Source organism: Oncorhynchus masou, chromosome 9 (assembly GCF_036934945.1).
Source record: "Oncorhynchus masou masou isolate Uvic2021 chromosome 9, UVic_Omas_1.1, whole genome shotgun sequence".
Classification (NCBI taxonomy): Eukaryota; Metazoa; Chordata; class Actinopteri; order Salmoniformes; family Salmonidae; genus Oncorhynchus; species Oncorhynchus masou.
The window spans coordinates 58,595,339-58,614,428 of NC_088220.1; the positions used below are offsets into that span (position 1 = coordinate 58,595,339).

The window sequence follows — 19,090 nt, forward strand, 5'->3', positions numbered from 1 at the left end:
TGTGTAGTTATGTGAGCCAACACACTGACATCTTATCAGGCAGACAAATCACAGCTGGAGACATTAAATCAATAAATCATTGATTTCATTGATTTGGGACCTTTTGCGTGTTGCACAAAATATCATCTGCATTACACCAGAAACCAGTGGTTTTACACTCCAAATCATGACCCCCCCTCCTCTTCAGAACAACACTGCAATCGTGAGCTATAAATTTGACGACTTATCTCCTATGGCTGTGTGAGTGGAGCAGGCAGATGTTATGGGTGTGGGGAGGGAGCGTCAGACTTTCCTTTTTCCAGTGTGTGTGTGTGTTGTGTGTGTGTGTGTCAGGTGGTAGGAAACAGATTTGGGATACATTCTGACTTCATGTCATTACATGTAACAGCGCTGTTTCAGATGAGGTCAAATAGATCGGCAAATAGCAGCTTTAAGAAGCCATCAGCCGCTCCTGATTAAGTACAGGCTTTCTATAGCAGGCCAGCCATTGGTTTTGGCTAATTAGTGGAGTGAAGGGTTCCTGGTTGCTGGACTGGGCCAGAGCTGGGCCACGTCTTCAGTCCCGACCACACCGCGGGAACAGCAGGTATTAATAGCCCAACGATTGTTCTGGACATTTCAATTAAGGCCTGAAACAAGACCCAACATGGGACAGGACACGGAGTCTGATGTGTGTGTGTTCGGTTTTTTAGTAAGCTGGAGTGGGGGTTTCTGTTTGGATGGTTTGGAAGAGTCTACCGTCTACCGTCTTACCGTCATGTCATAGCATCCACAGGAACATCATCATCAGTCTGTATTTGTTATTCTGACAAATTAGTCGAACACACACACATACGCGCACAGTCACACATACTCGCACAGTCACACACACACACTAACAGGGTCTATGATAGTGTCTGTGTACCGATCTGCAGATGAGAAGGAAAGATGGAGAAAAAGAAGAGAAGTGAGGGGGAGAGAGGGGAGAAAGGGGGAGAGAGAGGGAAGGCAAAAGAAAGAGAGAGGGGGAGGGAAGGAGAGAGGGCACAATGAGTCACACTTGTTAGTGAGTGTCACAGTGTCAGGGATCGTGACAGAGTCCAGACGCTAGACACCAGCTGCAGTGCCTCGTAAATAGACTGCTGTCTCGCAGGCACATTGGAGTGCATGTACGGATGCACGCACGCAGGCACACACAAACACACACATATCCACAGACAGACTCACTTCTTGTGCTCAAATCCAGTTAAAGTGCCAGAATCCAACGTCAGCCATGCCTAAAGAGGAGAGGGGGTGGGGACTTACAAGATCCTTATTCAAGCCAATAGAACACCATATTTCCAAATGATCAACAATCCATAAAAAAAGCCCATGAGAAAAAGTGATCAAGTTCAGCCCAGGACTGACATTGAGACTAGCCCCAACACGTGTGTCTGTATCGGTGCATCTGTGTGGCTCAGTATCTGTGCGTCTAGTGCGCGCGTGTTTGTAATGGTGTATTCCCCCTTCTCCCAGCCCTGTGATAATGAGGGGGGTAATGTGCTTCATCTGTCCCAGGGGGGGGAGTCTTGCTGGAGGTTAGGGGTTAAACGCGCTGGGCCGTTCCTGCTGAGGCAGCGCTCTGTAAAGTGCAAGGTTTCATTGTACCAGATACAGAATGAAACTCCTGCACATTAGTCACGGTAGTAACAGCAAAGATTCCTCACTGTGCTTAACTCCTTCTGCACCGCAGCCCTACTACAGCCAGATACAGGCAAGGATGCAACAGTTACCATGCCCGTACTGTAACTCAACATACACATCAAATGTGCATGAGACTGAAAGCAAGGGCCGCTGGGCCGATGGAACACGGGATCAGATTCGTCAGCTCATCAAGGAGGAGTCACGAAGTGACTTCTGAGTGGCCTTTTCTCTTTCTCTCCTCTCTTTGTTTCTCTTCTTCCTCAGTCTTCTTCTCCCTGGTGTTGAGCAACCCTCCCACGGCGGGCCAGGGCCGGGCTACAGTATACACTACACTCTCTCTCTGTGGCCTGGGAGGAGCTGAGGAGGTGGTGGAGGTAAACAGACCCTTACCCCAGTTAGTTAGAGTTACTGTATGCATCATCATCATCAGAGAGCGAGAGAGAGCCTCAGTCAACTCCACCACAAGACACAGAGTGGGCAATGACAGACAGACTAGCAACGTCAACAAACTCATAACACAGAGACACAATTGTCATTGTGAAGAAAGGTGATTTAGGTTCCTTATTCGACACAATTACACCCGCTCACAGAGTTTCTGTGGTCTCAGTAGTCCAAACAATCTTCCTGGATTTGTGTACTCAAAAAAACAAGCAATATTTACAGTGTGAAACGAAGATAGTGCTTATTACTGTACTCTTGCTGCAATCTTGTTTCTGACTCATAACCCCCAAAAAGAAACAGGCTTTGACTGGATAGCGTTCTACTGAGGGTTCAACTCAGAAGACCAAGATGGCTTCTGTCCTCTCCACATCTACTTTCCTTCATCCACACTGATCTGTAACAACTAGACAAGTGAAAGAGAATACCCTTGAATACACACACACACACGCACGCACGCACACACACACATGCACGCACACGCACACACGCACGCACGCACACACGCACGCACACGCACGCACACACACACACACACACACACGCACGCACGCATACACGCACGCATACGCACACACACACACTCTTTCATAACCTCGGTGTTGTGTAGACATCTGCGTTGGCTCAGAGTCTCTCTCCAGACCATTTGTTCGGTGCAACAAAAAAAAACGCAATTTGATCCTAATTAGATCAAAATGTACACTGTAGCATGAAATACGTGGTGATCAGTACAGAGGACCAGAGACTTGTGCTGTTTGTTTTCATTAGGCCACATCTCATAGAACAATACACTGACATTTCTATTCTAACTGAACAATAAACCCAGCTGAGACTCCACATGTTGTTTCTGGCCATACGCTGAAGAATAACAAAACAACAATTATAAACTGGCCGATTTGAGCCCTGAATACTGATTGGCAGACAGCCATGGTATATTAGACCGTATACCACTGGTATAACAAAACAAGTATTTTTACTGCTCTAATTACGTTGGTAACCAGTTTATAATAGCAGTAAGGAACATCGGGGGTTTGTGGTATATGGTCAATAAATATACCATGGCTAATATACCTCTGCTTTGCGTCGTGCCTAAGAACAGCCCTTAACCGTGGTATATTGGCAATATACCACGCCCCCTCGGGCCTCTCCCATTACAAGTCCACTTACTATCAACAGCACGATCAGCACCAGGTATTAATATGAACATGTGACAGGGACTAGTGAGGGAGGTATACCGAGAGACTCACACCATGCATTCACCATCTATTTCCACACACTAGGGAAGTGACAGAGGACCTCTTACAGAACCAGGTTTGTCACACTGAAACACACACACAGTGACTGTATACAGAGGTGTGTGGGGGATTGGCAAAGGACGGGGGTGGGGTGTGAGGGGAGCCCTTACCCCGGGCTTGTCACAGAGATGCAGGCTGTTGAAGGAGTCCACTGTGAACACCTCCCCATCCGGAGACCAGGACATGGAGGTCACAGGGTAGTCATGTGACGAGGACGTGTAGAGCAGACGACCATAGCTGTCCCACACCTGAGAGAGAGAGGAGGGAGATGACGGAAGGAGGGGGAGCGAGCGAGAGCGAGGTGGGAGAAGGAACAGGGTCAATTACACAGTGTTGTGACTGAATGATGCACACATTATAACATAGACAATCATTTTTGGATCACGGGACAAACTTGACCTTGTATTTACAGTCCTCTCCACTTGACAGTATCAGGTCATTCACAGAGTTCCAGTCCGCCTTCAGAATGGTCCCATCATGGGACTTCCACTGGGGAGAGGACGGGAGGGAGGGAGCGAGGAACAAGGGAGAGAGCAGAGAGAGAGCAGATGTTTATGCAAGAGCAGGGATATTCTCCAAACACAACCAATACAATCAGGATGGAACCTCAGTTAACCAGTCCCAGGCTCTGCCCCACACCTGAGAGACAGAGGGAGGGAAAGAAAGAGAGAGAGAGGGGGAAGGGGGGTAGATGGGGAGAAGGGGGAGAGGTTGAATGAGAGAGGGGGAAGGAAGGGTAGATGGGGAGAAGGGGGGTAGATGGGGAGAAGGGGGGTAGATGGGGAGAAGGGGGGTAGATGGGGAGAAGGGGGGTAGATGGGAGAAGGGAGGGTAGATGGGGAGAAGGGGGGTAGATGGGGAGAAGGGGGGTAGATGGGGACAAGGGAGGGTAGATGGGGAGAAGGGGGGTAGATGGGGAGAAGGGGGTAGATGGGGAGAAGGGAGGGTAGATGGGGAGAAGGGGGTGTAGATGGGGAGAAGGGGGGTAGATGGGGAGAAGGGAGGGCAGATGGGGAGAAGGGGTGGTAGATGGGGAGAAGGGGGAGAGGTTGAATGAGAGAGGGGGAAGGGAGGGTAGATGGGGAGAAGGGGGGTAGATGGGGAGAAGGGGGTAGATGGGAGAAGGGAGGGTAGATGGGGAGAAGGGAGGGTAGATGGGGAGAAGGGAGGGTAGATGGGGAGAAGGGGGGTAGATGGGGAGAAGGGGGTAGATGGGGAGAAGGGAGGGTAGATGGGGAGAAGGGGGGTAGATGGGGAGAAGGGGGTGTAGATGGGGAGAAGGGGGGTAGATGGGGAGAAGGGAGGGCAGATGGGGAGAAGGGGTGGTAGATGGGGAGAAGGGGGGATAGATGGGGAGAAGGGGGAGAGGTTGAATGAGAGAGGGGGAATGGAGGGTAGATGGGGGAAGGTGGGGTAGATGGGGAGAAGGGGGGTAGATGGGGAGAAGGGGGGTAGATGGGGAGAAGGGGGTAGATGGGGAGAAGGGGGGTAGATGGGGAGAAGGGGGGTAGATGGGGAGAAGGGGGGTAGATGGGGAGAAGGGGGGGTAGATGGGGAGAAGGGGGTAGATGGGGAGAAGGGGGGTAGATGGGGAGAAGGGAGGGTAGATGGGGAGAAGGGGGTAGATGGGGAGAAGGGGGGTAGATGGGGAGAAGGGGGTAGATGGGGAGAAAGGGGGTAGATGGGGAGAAGGGGAGAAGGGGGGTAGATGGGGAGAAGGGGGGTAGATGGGGAGAAGGGGATAGAGTTTGAATGAGAGAGGGGGGCCCAGGTCCATATCAATATACTACCCGCTGGGCTGCAGGCTAATATGACTGAGTTTTTTTGTTGTCAAGGACAAGCAGGAGAAGACTGCAGGGAGAGTTCACACACAGGAGACATGATAAAGCAAATACAGGGGAGAGGAGAGGGTTCTTATCAGAAGGAGCATAGAGGACAAGAAGAGAGAGAGCTAGAGCTGAAGGTCGAGCGAGGTGCTCTCTCTGACAGCCTCCCAGTCTGCTCTGTGTTAATGTAATAGCGTGGACTTGGCTCTAATTGGAAACAGGGCAGAGCCTTCACAGGTCGCCACGGGGACGAGATCACACACACGACCCCGTCAGAGACCCCATTACATCTCTGTAATACACACACACTAACTAACTCACACACCCCAGAGTTTCCCCAAGTGACTTACTGACACATCCTGATGTGCTGCTTATTGTTCAGCATACTGAATGGGACTGGGGAAAATCTTCAGAATAGTTTCCCCTTCAAAAATTCAGGAAAGGTTGGACAGTCACACACGTCAATGCTCATGAGATGTATCGACCAACAGATAACCAGAGGCATGTGCCATAAAAGGAGGACAAGAGGAGTCAACTCAGTCATTATCTCCTTTCTCCTCCTACCATGTGAAGGTTATCACTACAACTCCTGATCTCCACCCCCTCCCCAAACCCCTCCCCCTCCCACGGGTCTGTCTCTCCCAGAGGGAGCAGGGGGGTGAGGTGAGGGGGTTATAGGAGTTGGGGGATGGGGGGGATTGCAGGGGTCACAGAGTTGTGCAGGGGGCTTCTCCATACACAGCCAGCTGTTGCTCTGCTCAGGGGGGGTGAAGGGGTGGTGAGGTGAGAGGGGTGAAGGGGGGAACACTAAACCCTCTGGTGTTTACTCAGGGTCCCAGGCACAATTCAGTGCCAAAAAGAACAATAAACAAATGTACATGAACAAGGAAAATACTCACTGTAGTGCGAGGTCTTCAATCCCCACACACACAGTCACACTTACAGTACCTGTTGGACCTTGGCGCTGGGTTGCAGGGGCCTAATTATCAGCAGTCTGCCTGACGTGTACAGGATCCTATCAGAGTCCGGGCTCCAGTCCACCGAGTATACAGGAGACCCTGAGAGAGAGACACACACACACACACACACACACACACACACACACACACACACACACACACACACACACACACACACACACACACACACACACACACACACACACGCACACACACACGCACACACACACACACAGCAGGAGAGGTGAGGAATCACACTGCTGAGCAATGTTCATGTGATTAAACAATAACTTTTATAATAGTATTTTCATAACACAACCATTAAAAATTATGAAAACTGAAACTTGTTTAAGGCCATTTCACAGTTGCATCTCCTCCTCAAACAGCGTGACATATAATAAAGTAATTCTGTCAGTAGAAGATCCACTAGTTACTTGACTCTGGTTTCATGAAAGCATTGACTAGCTATCACACAGAGTTTGCCTCGAGGCAGTCCTTATCAAATAGGGAGAAGTGCTTGGTATGCCTTACAAACACAGAGACGGAGACACTGCAGTAGCTGGAGGAGATTGCATTTCTAATTTCGACACCACAGCAGTGTCATACTTACTCTGAGGGTTCACTTCGTACAGCCTGTAGGAATGGGATTTAGTATGTAAAGCTTGCTTCAATCCTGCAGACCTGGCTATGTGTCACAGCAAGACAGCTGAGCGTTAAGAGAAACCTGCCTAAAACGTGTGTGTGTGTGTGTGTGTGTGTGTGTGTGTGTGTGTGTGTGTGTGTGTGTGTGTGTGTGTGTGTGTGTGTGTGTGTGTGTGTGTGTGTGTGTGTGTGTGTGTGTGTGTGTGAGTGAGTGAGAGAGGGAGAGAGAGGCAGGCTGACATTTAACCCTGCTCCAGGTGCTTGCGGTTTCTCACAAATGCTAAGAGGTCACATGATTGCGGGCTGACAATGAGAGACGGCTGAGACGAGTTCTCTGCCCCCCCCCTCCTCCCTCTCTCTTTCTCCTCCTCTCCCACACAAATGGGACATGGGTACATCATCGCACTCAAGACTCACAACAATGGCCCCCAGCTGTACCTGTGACTCCTGCAGTGTATGTGTGTGTGTGTGTGTGTGTGTGTGTGTGTGTGTGTGTGTGTGTGTGTGTGTGTGTGTGTGTGTGTGTGTGTGTGTGTGTGTGTGTGTGTGTGTGTGTGTGTGTGTGTGTGTGCATAAGGGGGAGCTGCACCTGCACAGAATGCATCTGCAGTGTGGATGAGGTGTCTACACCTGTTTGGAGACACCACCAGTTCCTCCATGCGCTCTACAAATCTGTACGTGCAACAGCGGCTGTGCAGCTCACTCCCTCTCACACCTGTCCAGTCAATGCCATGGTTCACAATCACAACAGCACAGACGGACACATTAAACAGAGGACTGAGGGAGAAATAGAGCCCGTTCATTTGGCAGAATGCATCCACTCCACATCAACGCAGAAATGTTGAGAACACTGAAGATATTTCAAATGGCAGAATGAATCAATTAATAAGAGACCCATCTGTATGTGAGTACTGGATAGAGAGATTTATCATTAAGAGTCTTTTTTATAGATTTTAATAAAACTCCACTCCAATAAACCTTTAAAACTTTATGGTGCTTTTAATAAAAATGGAACTGGAGGATTGGCTGCAATTTCAACTGTATCCAGCAGCATTACACCCTAATAGTCCAACACACACACACACACACACACACACACACACACACACACACACACACACACACACACACACACACACACACACACACACACACACACACACACACACACACACACACACACACACACACACACACACACACACACACACACACACACACACACACACACACACACCTCTCCCTCTGCCAGATTGTCATCTTAAATCATCTGGCTGGACTAAATCACTGTTAACACAAAGGCCATCTTTCAGATCATCGCACCGGCCTAGTTTAAAGCAGTTTCAAATACACACGGACACACACTGTACGCACACACACAAATCCCGACTGTGGAAGTAAATTTGAAAGTCAAAAAATTGTAAGAACATGAGGCATATCCTGGAGTGCTTCAAACTGTATTAGTCTTTCTATATGTACGGTGACGACATTATCTAGGTTACTATATAACCTCTGTTCTCAGAGCTGTCTAATGGCAGCGCATCATGCTCCACTTGGGGTCAACCAAAAGCTCAGTTTAAGCAGAGAAACTTTTGTGTCATGGCACAGAGGGAAGGGCTCCCTGAATACACATGAACAGTATTGTACCCCTCTGTGACAAGCCTTTTCCCTTTTCATCAGATCCCTTTCTCTCTCTCTCTCTTTCATCCAGTGAGGTGCCCTCAAAAGCAGAAGAGGCCTTAATGAACACTGCGGTCTGTGTGTGAGAATATAATTGGAGGCTGTGTTGCCTTATGTTTACAAAATGTCCACCAGTGCAGTCTATCTCTCTGTAACTCACGTGGCTGTGTTCATGGGTTTGACCTCATTACAACTGTCCCAGGCCCGGCCCAAGCCACAGCAGCAGCAGGTCCTCTGACTGGGCACACCAGAGTGTGAGAGAACTACCGACGGCTTGAGAAAGCACCAGGGTGACACACTCAGCCCCTATGATTAATAGCATGCATCCTCATTCACACATGGATAGTGAAATAACATCCTAGTTCCAAATTGAGATTTCAAAATTAGTTCAGTGATTCATTCAATAAGTACAGTGATTAATTCAGTGAAAGCCAATTTCAATATACATGTTGTGTGTAAAAGCACATTCAGTACTTGGACTGGTTCTGTTAGAGAGTAACAGAACCACCTGTAGGTGACTTTACAGACAGGGACATGGCTGATCTGAGTTCAGCAATGGTACAGTACAAGACCTGACATGTTAGTGTTAACCACACAGCACCAGCAGGCGTCCACAGGCTTCCCATCCAAAACAGTTTGTGCATATATTATGATGACATTTTGGGATGTTTAAGTTCGATTTGGTCTTCAGCAAGGGTTTTGTCGACTGTTCGTGCACACACACAACATTTTCCTTGAGGCAAACCGAAGTCAGTAGACGAAGTCTATGCCCTGTTGATTGGTGAACAGTAGCGATTCTTCAATTAAGTATTTGTTGTCATTTGTTTTCATGCAATTTTTTTCACTTGAGAAATACTGCACCAAACATCTTAGTTAGATGTAAAATTGCACGGCTAAAATGTCCTTGGAATATACGTCAAAATAATGACAGATTTCTTGAGTTATCGTGGGATTAATTCTGACTATTTTGAGGAAGCGTATACTGGCTATGGCACATGAAGAAGGACAAACAGAACTATTGCCGCAAAGGTATTTTAAGGGAGTATGCGAGCACAGTTGTTCAGTTCAACTAGGCGCCAGCTGAACCGAAGCATGCTGACAACACCGGGCTGGAAGATTAGCATACACACACACACATGCTCACATACACCTCTTCACACAGAGAGAGTGCAATGCTGGCTCTACACTGTGGAGCAACTGCACCACAAAAACTACAGGGCCCCATTCTGACAAAACAGGAAATTGTTAAAAGGGACAATATTGGTGGCTGCATTTGTTTCAAAACAAAGTGTGGCTATGCACTACGAGTCTGCTGCACTCCAAATTTGTTTTGAAATATAGTCATTTCTGAGCTGAGTGTTTGAAAGGATAGTTTGAAACTTTTTTTCCTAGTAATCTTACCTGGCCAAGGTGGACCTCAGCATGCCACTCTTAGACCAGATCTTGACATGCCCGTCCTCCCCAGCTGAGGAAACAACATCAACAATCTAAGTTACAACCTGCGGCAATTGTAACAAACTTGTTACTGAGCAGCGTATTACATTTGAGTGTTCTTGTTGTGTGTGTTTATTACCCTGTGTATCCCTCACCTGTGATGAGAGCGGTCCCGTCGTAGTTCTATCTCCTGGCTAACACAGCTCCTTTGTGGGCCTCCGCACTCTTCTCAATACGGCCCATCTTAAGAGGCCAGGTGGAGCTTACCTACAGACGGACAACAGAACCGACAGGTAGAAGACAGGTACAGTCCATTAGATATGAAGGAAATATACTGCCTAAACGGTCTCTCCATTTCTAAATCTCACTTGAGAGGCAACAAACAGTCAAAAGGCACGATAAAAGCATATGGCATGATGTGAGAAGAGTTAATAAATACAAAAGACCAGGAATATAGGCACTCGGACTCACACATAAACAAACAAACTGAGATAAACATACAGAATTGTAACCCATAGAGTCAGGTTCCAATACATAATGCCTTTTGTTCCACTGTCCTGGTTGGTAGCTACCTCCCGAAGACACGTTTTTTTTTTTTTACACAAGACGGAAGAATGAAAGCAAAGTCTCTCTGCTGCTTAAATGAAACAGTTTCCTATCTGCTAGAGACGGGGAGCGATCAGGCATGGAGACAGTTATCAAAGACACTAGCCTACCATATACTTTGTGGCGGTGCGTATTAAAAAATACAGAGTGTTCTATGTAATTTCTGGTTGCCTAAAACTGCAAATCAGCATGATGCTGCTCTCTCCAGTTTCTATATTTGGATGTCCTAACAAATGTGAATGTCGCCGACCCAGAAAAACAGGTAGTGTGTATACAACCACGCTGTATTAAAAGGACGCTTAAGAATTAAAATAGCCTTTTAAAAATGTCAATTCTATTAAAGACCCGACTGTTAAACACCACATTCAAACTGCTCCCAGCATGTGCTCTATGTCTGTCAGTACTATGAACCAAAACCATTTTTGACATATCGCCTCAGACAGAGGCCCACGCACCAAATGAGGTTGGAGAAAGCCACAAAAGTTACTATAGATTTTCCCCACCCACCAAAGCTATACATCTGTGGTTTCTATTTAACCATTTCATAGCAATGTGCAGTTTCACTGACATTAAAAACAGAAACCAGAAAAATATGCCGTTACAAGCTGCAGTGGAGTATTTTGCCAATCCACCCCAACATGTTGAGGTTGCTGAGCATTAGGATATAGGACTATTACACCAAAAACATATACACTGCCTCTCCATAGAGGAGACCAATGACTTGCTCTAAAAAGTAGTCGATTGTGACAATATTACCTATATGATGACTATAATCATTCTGTACCAGAAAGACAGATGCAAACATTTTCATGACTACATGGTCTGCCAGGGAAAATTGTTGCTTCAGTTTGTGGGTGTGTTTATGCAACCCTACACTGCCATTAACATTGTGACCACACGTCGCCTGCCATCGCCGCACATCTCCACTCTGTGTGTTTAGAGCTAATATAGACAGAGCCCTCTGCAAGGAATCAGGTTTGAGGACTTAGCAAGGTAACTTGTGTCATCTCTGAGTTCAACTTGGGATAACCGGTACCATTTAACCAGTACATTTCTATGACAATGAATCCTTCAGGCTAACCTGATCCGGGCAGGCTAACTCCATTTATCCTGAATGAAGTGTCTGAGCCATGAGTTGAGGACCAATGAAATCAGATGCCATCCCTCTCGCAAAGATTGTGTCATCATCCTCTTCATCTGAGGTAGACGGCAGATCAAATATTTTATTCAAATGTTTTTTTTGCGTGTAAAAAAGTAATGTTAAAATATATATCACATTAGACATTAAGTAGACAGCTTTTGCTTTCCAAACTGTACATTTTTCCCGTGATTGAAAGAAGGCAAACCGACAACCGCAACCAACCATAGACATACAGTGTAATGCATAGATGGCAGTTCCCATTCAAGTCAAGACAGGCAGCCATTGTTAGTGTACCCATGAGTTTAACAGTCAAATTGCCAGGGTTAGAGACTCCCAAACCCTTCTATGGATTATAAATACAGTGCCTTCAGAAAGTATTCAGACCCCTTTACTTTTTCCACATTTTGTTACGTTACAGCCATATTCTAAAATGGATGAAATAAAACTACTTCCTCATCAATCTATACACAATACCCAATGATGACAAAGCGAAAACACGTTTTTAGAAATGTTTGCAAATTTATTAAAAACAAAAAACAGAAATACCTTACATACATAAGTATTCAGACCCTTTGCTATGAGTCTCGAAATTGAGCTCAGGTGCATCCTGTTTCCAGTGATCATCCTTGAGATGTTTCTACAACTTGATTTAGTCCACCTGTGGTAAATTCAATTGATTGGATATGATTTGGAAAGGCACACATCTGTCTATATAAGGTCGCACAGTTGACAGTGCATGTGAGAGCAAAAACCGAGCAATGAGGTCGAAGGAATTGTCCGTAGAGCTCCGAGACAGGATTGTGTTGAGGCACAGATCTGGGGACTCTTCCTAGAGCTGGCCGCCACGCCAAACTGAGCAATCGGGGGAGAAGGGCCTTGTGAGTGAGGTGACCAAGAAGCCGATGGTCACTCTGACAGAGCTCTAGAGTTCCTCTGTGGAGATGGGAGAACCTTCCAGAAGGTCAACCATCTCTGTAGCACTCCACCAATCAGGCCTTTATGGTAGAGTGGCCAGACGGAACCTGCTCCTCAGTAAAAGGCAGATGCAGAAAAATTAATCCATGCTTTTGTCACTTCTAGGTTAGACTACTGCAATGCTCTACTTTCCGGCTACCCGGATAAAGCAAAAAGACCTGAGACTGGGACGGAGATTTGTCTTCCAACAAGACAATGATCCAAAACATAAAGCAAAATCTACAATGGAATGGTTCAAAAATAAACATATCCAGGTGTTAGAATGGCCAAGTCAAAGTCCAGACCTGAATCCAATTGAGAATCTGTGGAAAGAACTGAAAACTGCTGTTCACAAATGCTCTCCATCCAACCTCACTGAGCTCGAGCTGTTTTGCCAGGAGGAATGGGAAAAAATGTCAGTCTCTCGATGTGCAAAACTGATAGAGACATACCCCAAGCGACTTACAGCTGTAATCGCAGCAAAAGGTGGCGCTACAAAGTATTAACTTAAGGGGGCTGAATAATTTTGCACGCCCAATTTTTCAGTTTTTGATTTGTTAAAAAAGTTTGAAATATCCAATAAATGTCGTTCCACTTCATGATTGTGTCCCACTTGTTGTTGATTCTTCACAAAAAAATACAGTTTTATATCTTTATGTTTGAAGCCTGAAATGTGGCAAAATGTCGCAAAGTTCAAGGGGGCCGAATACTTTCGCAAGGCACTGTATCTCTCTGATTTGGTCCTGCCGTACATACCTACACGTACGCTACGGTCACAAGACGCAGGCCTCCTAATTGTCCCTACAATTTCTAAGCAAATAGCTGGAGGCAGGGCTTTCTCCTATAGAGCTCTATTTTTATGGAACGGTCTGGTCTGCCTACCCATGTCAGAGACGCAAACTCGGTCTCAACCTTTAAGTCTTTACTGAAGACTCATCTCTTCAATGGGTTATATGATTGAGTGTAGTCTGGCCCAGGAGTGGGAAGGTGAACGGAAAGGCTCTGGAGCAACGAACCGCACTTGCTGTCTCTGTCTGGTCGGTTCCCCTCTTTCCACTGGGATTCTCTGCCTCTAACCCTATTACAGGGGCTGAGTCACTGGCTTACTGGGGCTCTCTCATACTGTCCCTGGAAGGGGTGCGTCACCTGAGTGGGTTGATTCACTGATGTGGTCATCCTGTCTGAGTTGGCGCCCCCCCTTGGGTTGTGCCGTGGCGGAGATCTTTGTGGGCTATACTCAGCCTTGTCTCAGGATGGTAAGTTGGTGGTTGAAGATATCCCTCTAGTGGTGTGGGGGTTGTGCTTTGGCAAAGTGGGTGGGGTTATATCCTTCCTGTTTTTCCCTGTCCGGGGGTGTCCTCGGATGGGGCCACAGTGTCTCCTGACCCCTCCTGTCTCAGCCTCCAGTATTTATGCTGCAGTAGTTTATGTGTCGGGGGGCTAGGGTCAGTTTGTTATATCTGGAGTACTTCTCCTGTCCTATTCGGTGTTCTGTGTGAATTTAAGTATGCTCTCTCTAATTCTCTCTTTCTTTCACTCTCTTGGAGGACCTGAGCCCTAGGACCATGCCCCAGGACTACCTGACATGATGACTCCTTGCTGTCCCCAGTCCACCTGGCCGTGCTGCTGCTCCAGTTTCAACTGTTCTGCCTTATTATTATTCGACCATGCTAGTCATTTATGAACATTTTGAACATCCTGGCCATGTTCTGTTATAATCTCCACCCGGCACAGCCAGAAGAGGACTGGCCACCCCACATAGCCTGGTTCCTCTCTAGGTTTCTTCCTAGGTTTTGGCCTTTCTAGGGAGTTTTTCCTAGCCACCGTGCTTCTACACCTGCATTGCTTGGTGTTTGGGGTTTTAGGCTGGGTTTCTGTACAGCACTTTGAGATATCAGCTGATGTACGAAGGGCTATATAAATAAATTTGATTTGATATGACAGCCCACTTGTAGTTTGCCAAAAGGCACCTAAAGACTCTGAACATGAGAAACAAGATTCTCTGGTCTGATAAAACCAAGACAACTCTTTGGCCTGAATTTCAAGCGTCACTGGCACCATCCTTACGGTGAAACATGTTGGTGGCAGCATCATGCTGTGGGGGGGGGGGGGTTTCAGCGGCAGGGACTGGGAGACTAGTCAGGATCGAGGCAAAGATGAACAGAGCAAAGTACAGAGAGACCCTTTGTTACGGATAACAGTATCCTGTGTGTGTGTGTATCCTGTGTTCTTTTCTCTCCTTCTCCCCTCACAGGTGAAAATCATCACTCCCCAATCAGTCACCAATCCAATCATCAATCAGAAGACACACCTCCTCCTGTTTCCTACCCTATCACAGTTCCTTTCCCTTGGTTTAAAAACCCTGTCAGTTGTTTGCTCTAGAGCTCAATCTCTCTGTAAATGCCATGTCTGTAGGTCTCTGTGTGTCACTCTCTCTTTGTGTATTAACCTCTCTTTTGTTTGAGCACCTCCATAGCACTTTGTCCTCACCTGTGAATATTGTTTTTGGTTATGGTGTTTGATTGCTGGTGGGAAAAAGGGGAACCAAGACAAGTCGCCCATGGGCATACACTACCCATAGGTAAACTTAGTTAAATACACTAGTTAGAACTGGGCGGACCACCCACTGTATTTTGGTTAGTTAGTTGTTGTTAAAGTAGGCTAGTCTAGCTCAGGGGTGTTTTTGGATGCTTATTGTTTCTTTCCTTGGGTCCAGCTCAGCCCCTTTTCCTGCTCCCCTCCATTACCATGTGTCTATTAATAAACCCTGAGTTTGACGGTAGATTTCAGTTGTCGTGGTTATTTCGTTCACACTTTTACTTTGTCACTATTATAATTTGCATGAGTTATGTTACGGGTCTCATTACCATCCCCTCCTAGACTGTCGGGCCAAAAGGGATTCGTAACACCATTGATGAAAACCTGCTCAGGACCTCAGACTGGGGCAAAGGTTCACCAACAAACGACCCTAGGCACACAGCCAAGACAAATCAGGAGTGGCTTCGGTACAAGTCTCTAAATGTCCTTGAGTGGCCCAGCCAGAGCCTGGACTTGAACCCGATCGAACATCTCTGGAGAGACCTGAAAATAGCTGTGCAGCAACGCTCCCCATCCAACCTGACAGAGCTTGAGAGGATATGCAGAGAAGAATGGGAGAAACTCCCTGAATACAGGTGGGCCAAGCTCATACCCAATAAGACTCAAGGCTGTAATCGCTGCCAGAGGTGCTTCAACAAAGTACTGAGTAAAGGGTCTGAATACTTATGTACAGTCATGGCCAAATGTTTTGAGAATGACACAAATATTAATTTTCACAAAGTTTGCTGCTTCAGTGTCTTTAGATATTTTTGTCAGATGTTACTATGGAATACTGAAGTATAATTACAAGCATTTCATAAGTGTCAATGGCTTTTATTGACAATTACATGAAGTTGATGCAAAGAGTCAATATTTGCAGTGTTGACCCTTCTTTTTCCTCTGCAATCCGCCCTGGCATGCTGTCAATTAACTTCTGGGTCACATCCTGACTGATGGCAGCCCATTCTTGCATAATCAATGCTTGGAATTTGTCAGAATTTGTGGGATTTTGTTTGTCCACCCGCCTCTTGAGGATTGACCACATGTTCTCAATGGGATTGAGGTCTGGGGAGTTTCCTGGCCATGGACCCAAAATATTGATGTTTTGTTCTCTGAGCCACTTAGTTATCACTTTTGCCTTATGGCAAGGTGCTCCATCATGCTGGAAAAGGCATTGTTCGTCACCAAACTGTTCCTGGATGGTTGGGAAAAATTGCTCTCGGAGGATGTGTTGGTACCATTCTTTTTTTGTTTTTGAATTTTTACCCCTTTTTCTCCCCAATTTCGTGGTATCCAATTGTTGTATTAGCTACTATCTTGTCTCATCGCTACAACTCCCGTACAGGCTCGGGAGAGACGAAGGTTGAAAGTCATGCTTCCTCCGATACACAACCCAACCAGCCGCACTGCTTCTTAACACAGCGCACATCCAACCCGGAAGCCAGCCGCACCAATGTGCCGGAGGAAACACTGTGTACCCTTAACCGTGCACCCTTAACCACTGCGCCACCCGGGAGGCCCTGGTACCATTCTTTATTCGTGGCTGTGTTCTTAGGCAAAATTGTGAGTGAGCCCACTCCCTTGGCTGAGAAGCAACCCCACATGAATGGTCTCAGGATGCTTTACTTGGGCATGGACTGATGGTAGTGCTCACCTTGTCTTCTCCGGACAAGCTTTTTTCCAGATGTCCCAAACAATCGGAAAGGGGATTCATCAGAGAAAATAACTTTACCCCAGTCCTCAGCAGTCCAATCCCTGTACTTTTTGCAGAATATCAGTCTGTCCCTGATGTTTTTCCTGGAGAGAAGTGGCTTCTTTGCTGCCCTTCTTGACACCAGGCCATCCTTCAAAAGTCTTCGCCTAACTGTGCATGCAGATGCACTCACACCTGCCTGCTGCCATTCCTGAGCAAGCTCTGTATTGGTGGTGCCCCGATCCCGCAGCTGAATCAACTATCGGAGATGATCCTGGCGCTTGCTGGACTTCTTCACAACAATTGAACCGCTCTCCCTGAAGTTCTTGATGACCCGATAAATGGTTGATTTAGGTGCAATCTTACTGACAGCAATATCCTTGCCTGTGAAGCCCTTTTTGTGCAAAGCAATAATGACAGCACATGTTTCCTTGCAGGTAACCATGGATGACAGAGGAAGAACTGATTCCAAGCACCACCCTCCTTTTGAAGCTTCCAGTCTGTTATTCGAACTCAATCAGCATGACAGAGTGATCTCCAGCCTTGTCCTCGTCAACACTCACACCTGTGTTAACGAGAGAATCACTGACATGATATCAGCTGGTCCTTTTGTGGCAGGGCTGAAATGCAGTGGAAATGTTTTCTTGGGATTCAGTTCACTTGCATGGCAAAGAGGGACTTTGCAATTAATTACAATTCATCTGATCACTCTTCATTACATTCTGAAGTATATACAAATTGCCATCATACAAACTGAGGCAGCAGACTTTGTGAAAATTAATATTTGTGTCATTCTCAAAACTTTTGGCCATGACTGTAAATATAATATTTCAGTTTTAAATGTAATAAATGAGCAAACACCAAATCCGACATTAACGATCAGTAGTAAAATAAAGATGGCACTACTTAAAAAGCTATTTCACACCATAGCCTGCTGAATTTTCAAGATATATTTTCTTTCATTTTGATTTTGACACAAATTTAAATGTGTCACTGACTCGCCCATGGATTGATGTTTCAACATTGTTTCAAAGAGCTTGACGTTTGAGTAACCACGTGTGACATACCTGTTCGAGTCAGCGGCAGGCGGATGAGCAATATCCACCTTCATAGTACGGCTGAAGCCTGACCTGGAATGTGCAGCTAACTGAAGATGGCTATCTTTATAAAAGCCTGAGTAGATCTAACTTGCTTCGTAGTATACCACTTAACACCTGGACACACAAAGAGCTTGTCAACCAGAGACATTTCACTCAAACCATACAGTTATGTACCTTGGGACTCATATCCTCTTTCACCTACCTAATTCAATATCAATCTGTCTTGTTGAATAATGTGAGAAAGTATCAGTTTTAAAATTCAACATTTATTTTCTATGTTAACGGTGCCATAATCATGTTTCAGATAGCACTTTTTGGTTATCAAAATCTCTTACGAGAAAATCATTATTGGTGACTTGCCGTCAGTACTGGTGAGCACAAAGATCTCGGCCTGGGCCTGATTCTTGCCTCCCACCGTCTTGGGGAACCAGTGCAGGTTAATGGGGAAGAGGTCCTCCTGCACCTTCACCACCAGGCTGATCTCACTGGTTAGCAGGTTCGATCTTTGGATCTGGTGGTCCTCACTGCAGGAGTACAACTCGTCTGCAGTGGTCCAGCCCACAAGCTCTTTGTGTGTCCAGGTGTTAAGGAGGACAATGGTAATGTGGAAATAGATCAGTGGTTGCTGCAACATATCTCATCTTAATTACTTGAACCAGGTGTGTTCGCGTTAATCTGGTACGAACGTTTTCACACCCTGTAGACTAACTCTTCGGATCCAGGGTTGGTGGCCGCAGTAGACTCAAACACAGTGGTTGCTTTCAGTCGAATTAATGAACACAGATCCTGTATTCACCTTTCTTTGTATTGAGGTAGGTGAGATCCACACACATATGTGATCACAAATAGCACATAGAAAATCTTTTCATCTCCATATTGGTTGCAAAAAGCATGCCTTTAGTAAAAAGGTTCCAGTCAGACTTGGGTTCAAACACTATTTGAAATCTATACTTTATCTGTGCTTGATTGAGCTTAGTGGGGTTAATGAACCATTAGAATAGTCCCAAAACTGCAAACCTGGGGCAGGGTAGAGCAAACACTAAAAATATTTGAACGCTTTCAAATAGTATTTGAACCCAGGTC

At 46.3% G+C, this 19,090-nt stretch overlaps 1 protein-coding gene across 1 annotated transcript; it reads right to left on the reverse strand.

Annotated features, from left to right (window-relative positions):
• Positions 1 to 2,656: 2,656 nt before the first annotated feature.
• On the reverse strand, positions 2,657 to 18,641 carry LOC135545029 (intraflagellar transport protein 80 homolog). The gene is made up of 7 exons (XM_064972686.1): positions 18,368 to 18,641; positions 9,904 to 9,967; positions 8,663 to 8,740; positions 7,412 to 7,599; positions 6,170 to 6,279; positions 3,795 to 3,884; positions 2,657 to 3,643 (listed from the first exon to the last, which is right to left on the reverse strand). Exons 1-7 carry the CDS (start codon positions 18,639 to 18,641, stop codon positions 3,377 to 3,379), a joined length of 1,071 nt encoding a protein of 356 aa, XP_064828758.1. The 3' UTR covers positions 2,657 to 3,376.
• Between the last annotated feature and the right edge of the window lie 449 nt (positions 18,642 to 19,090).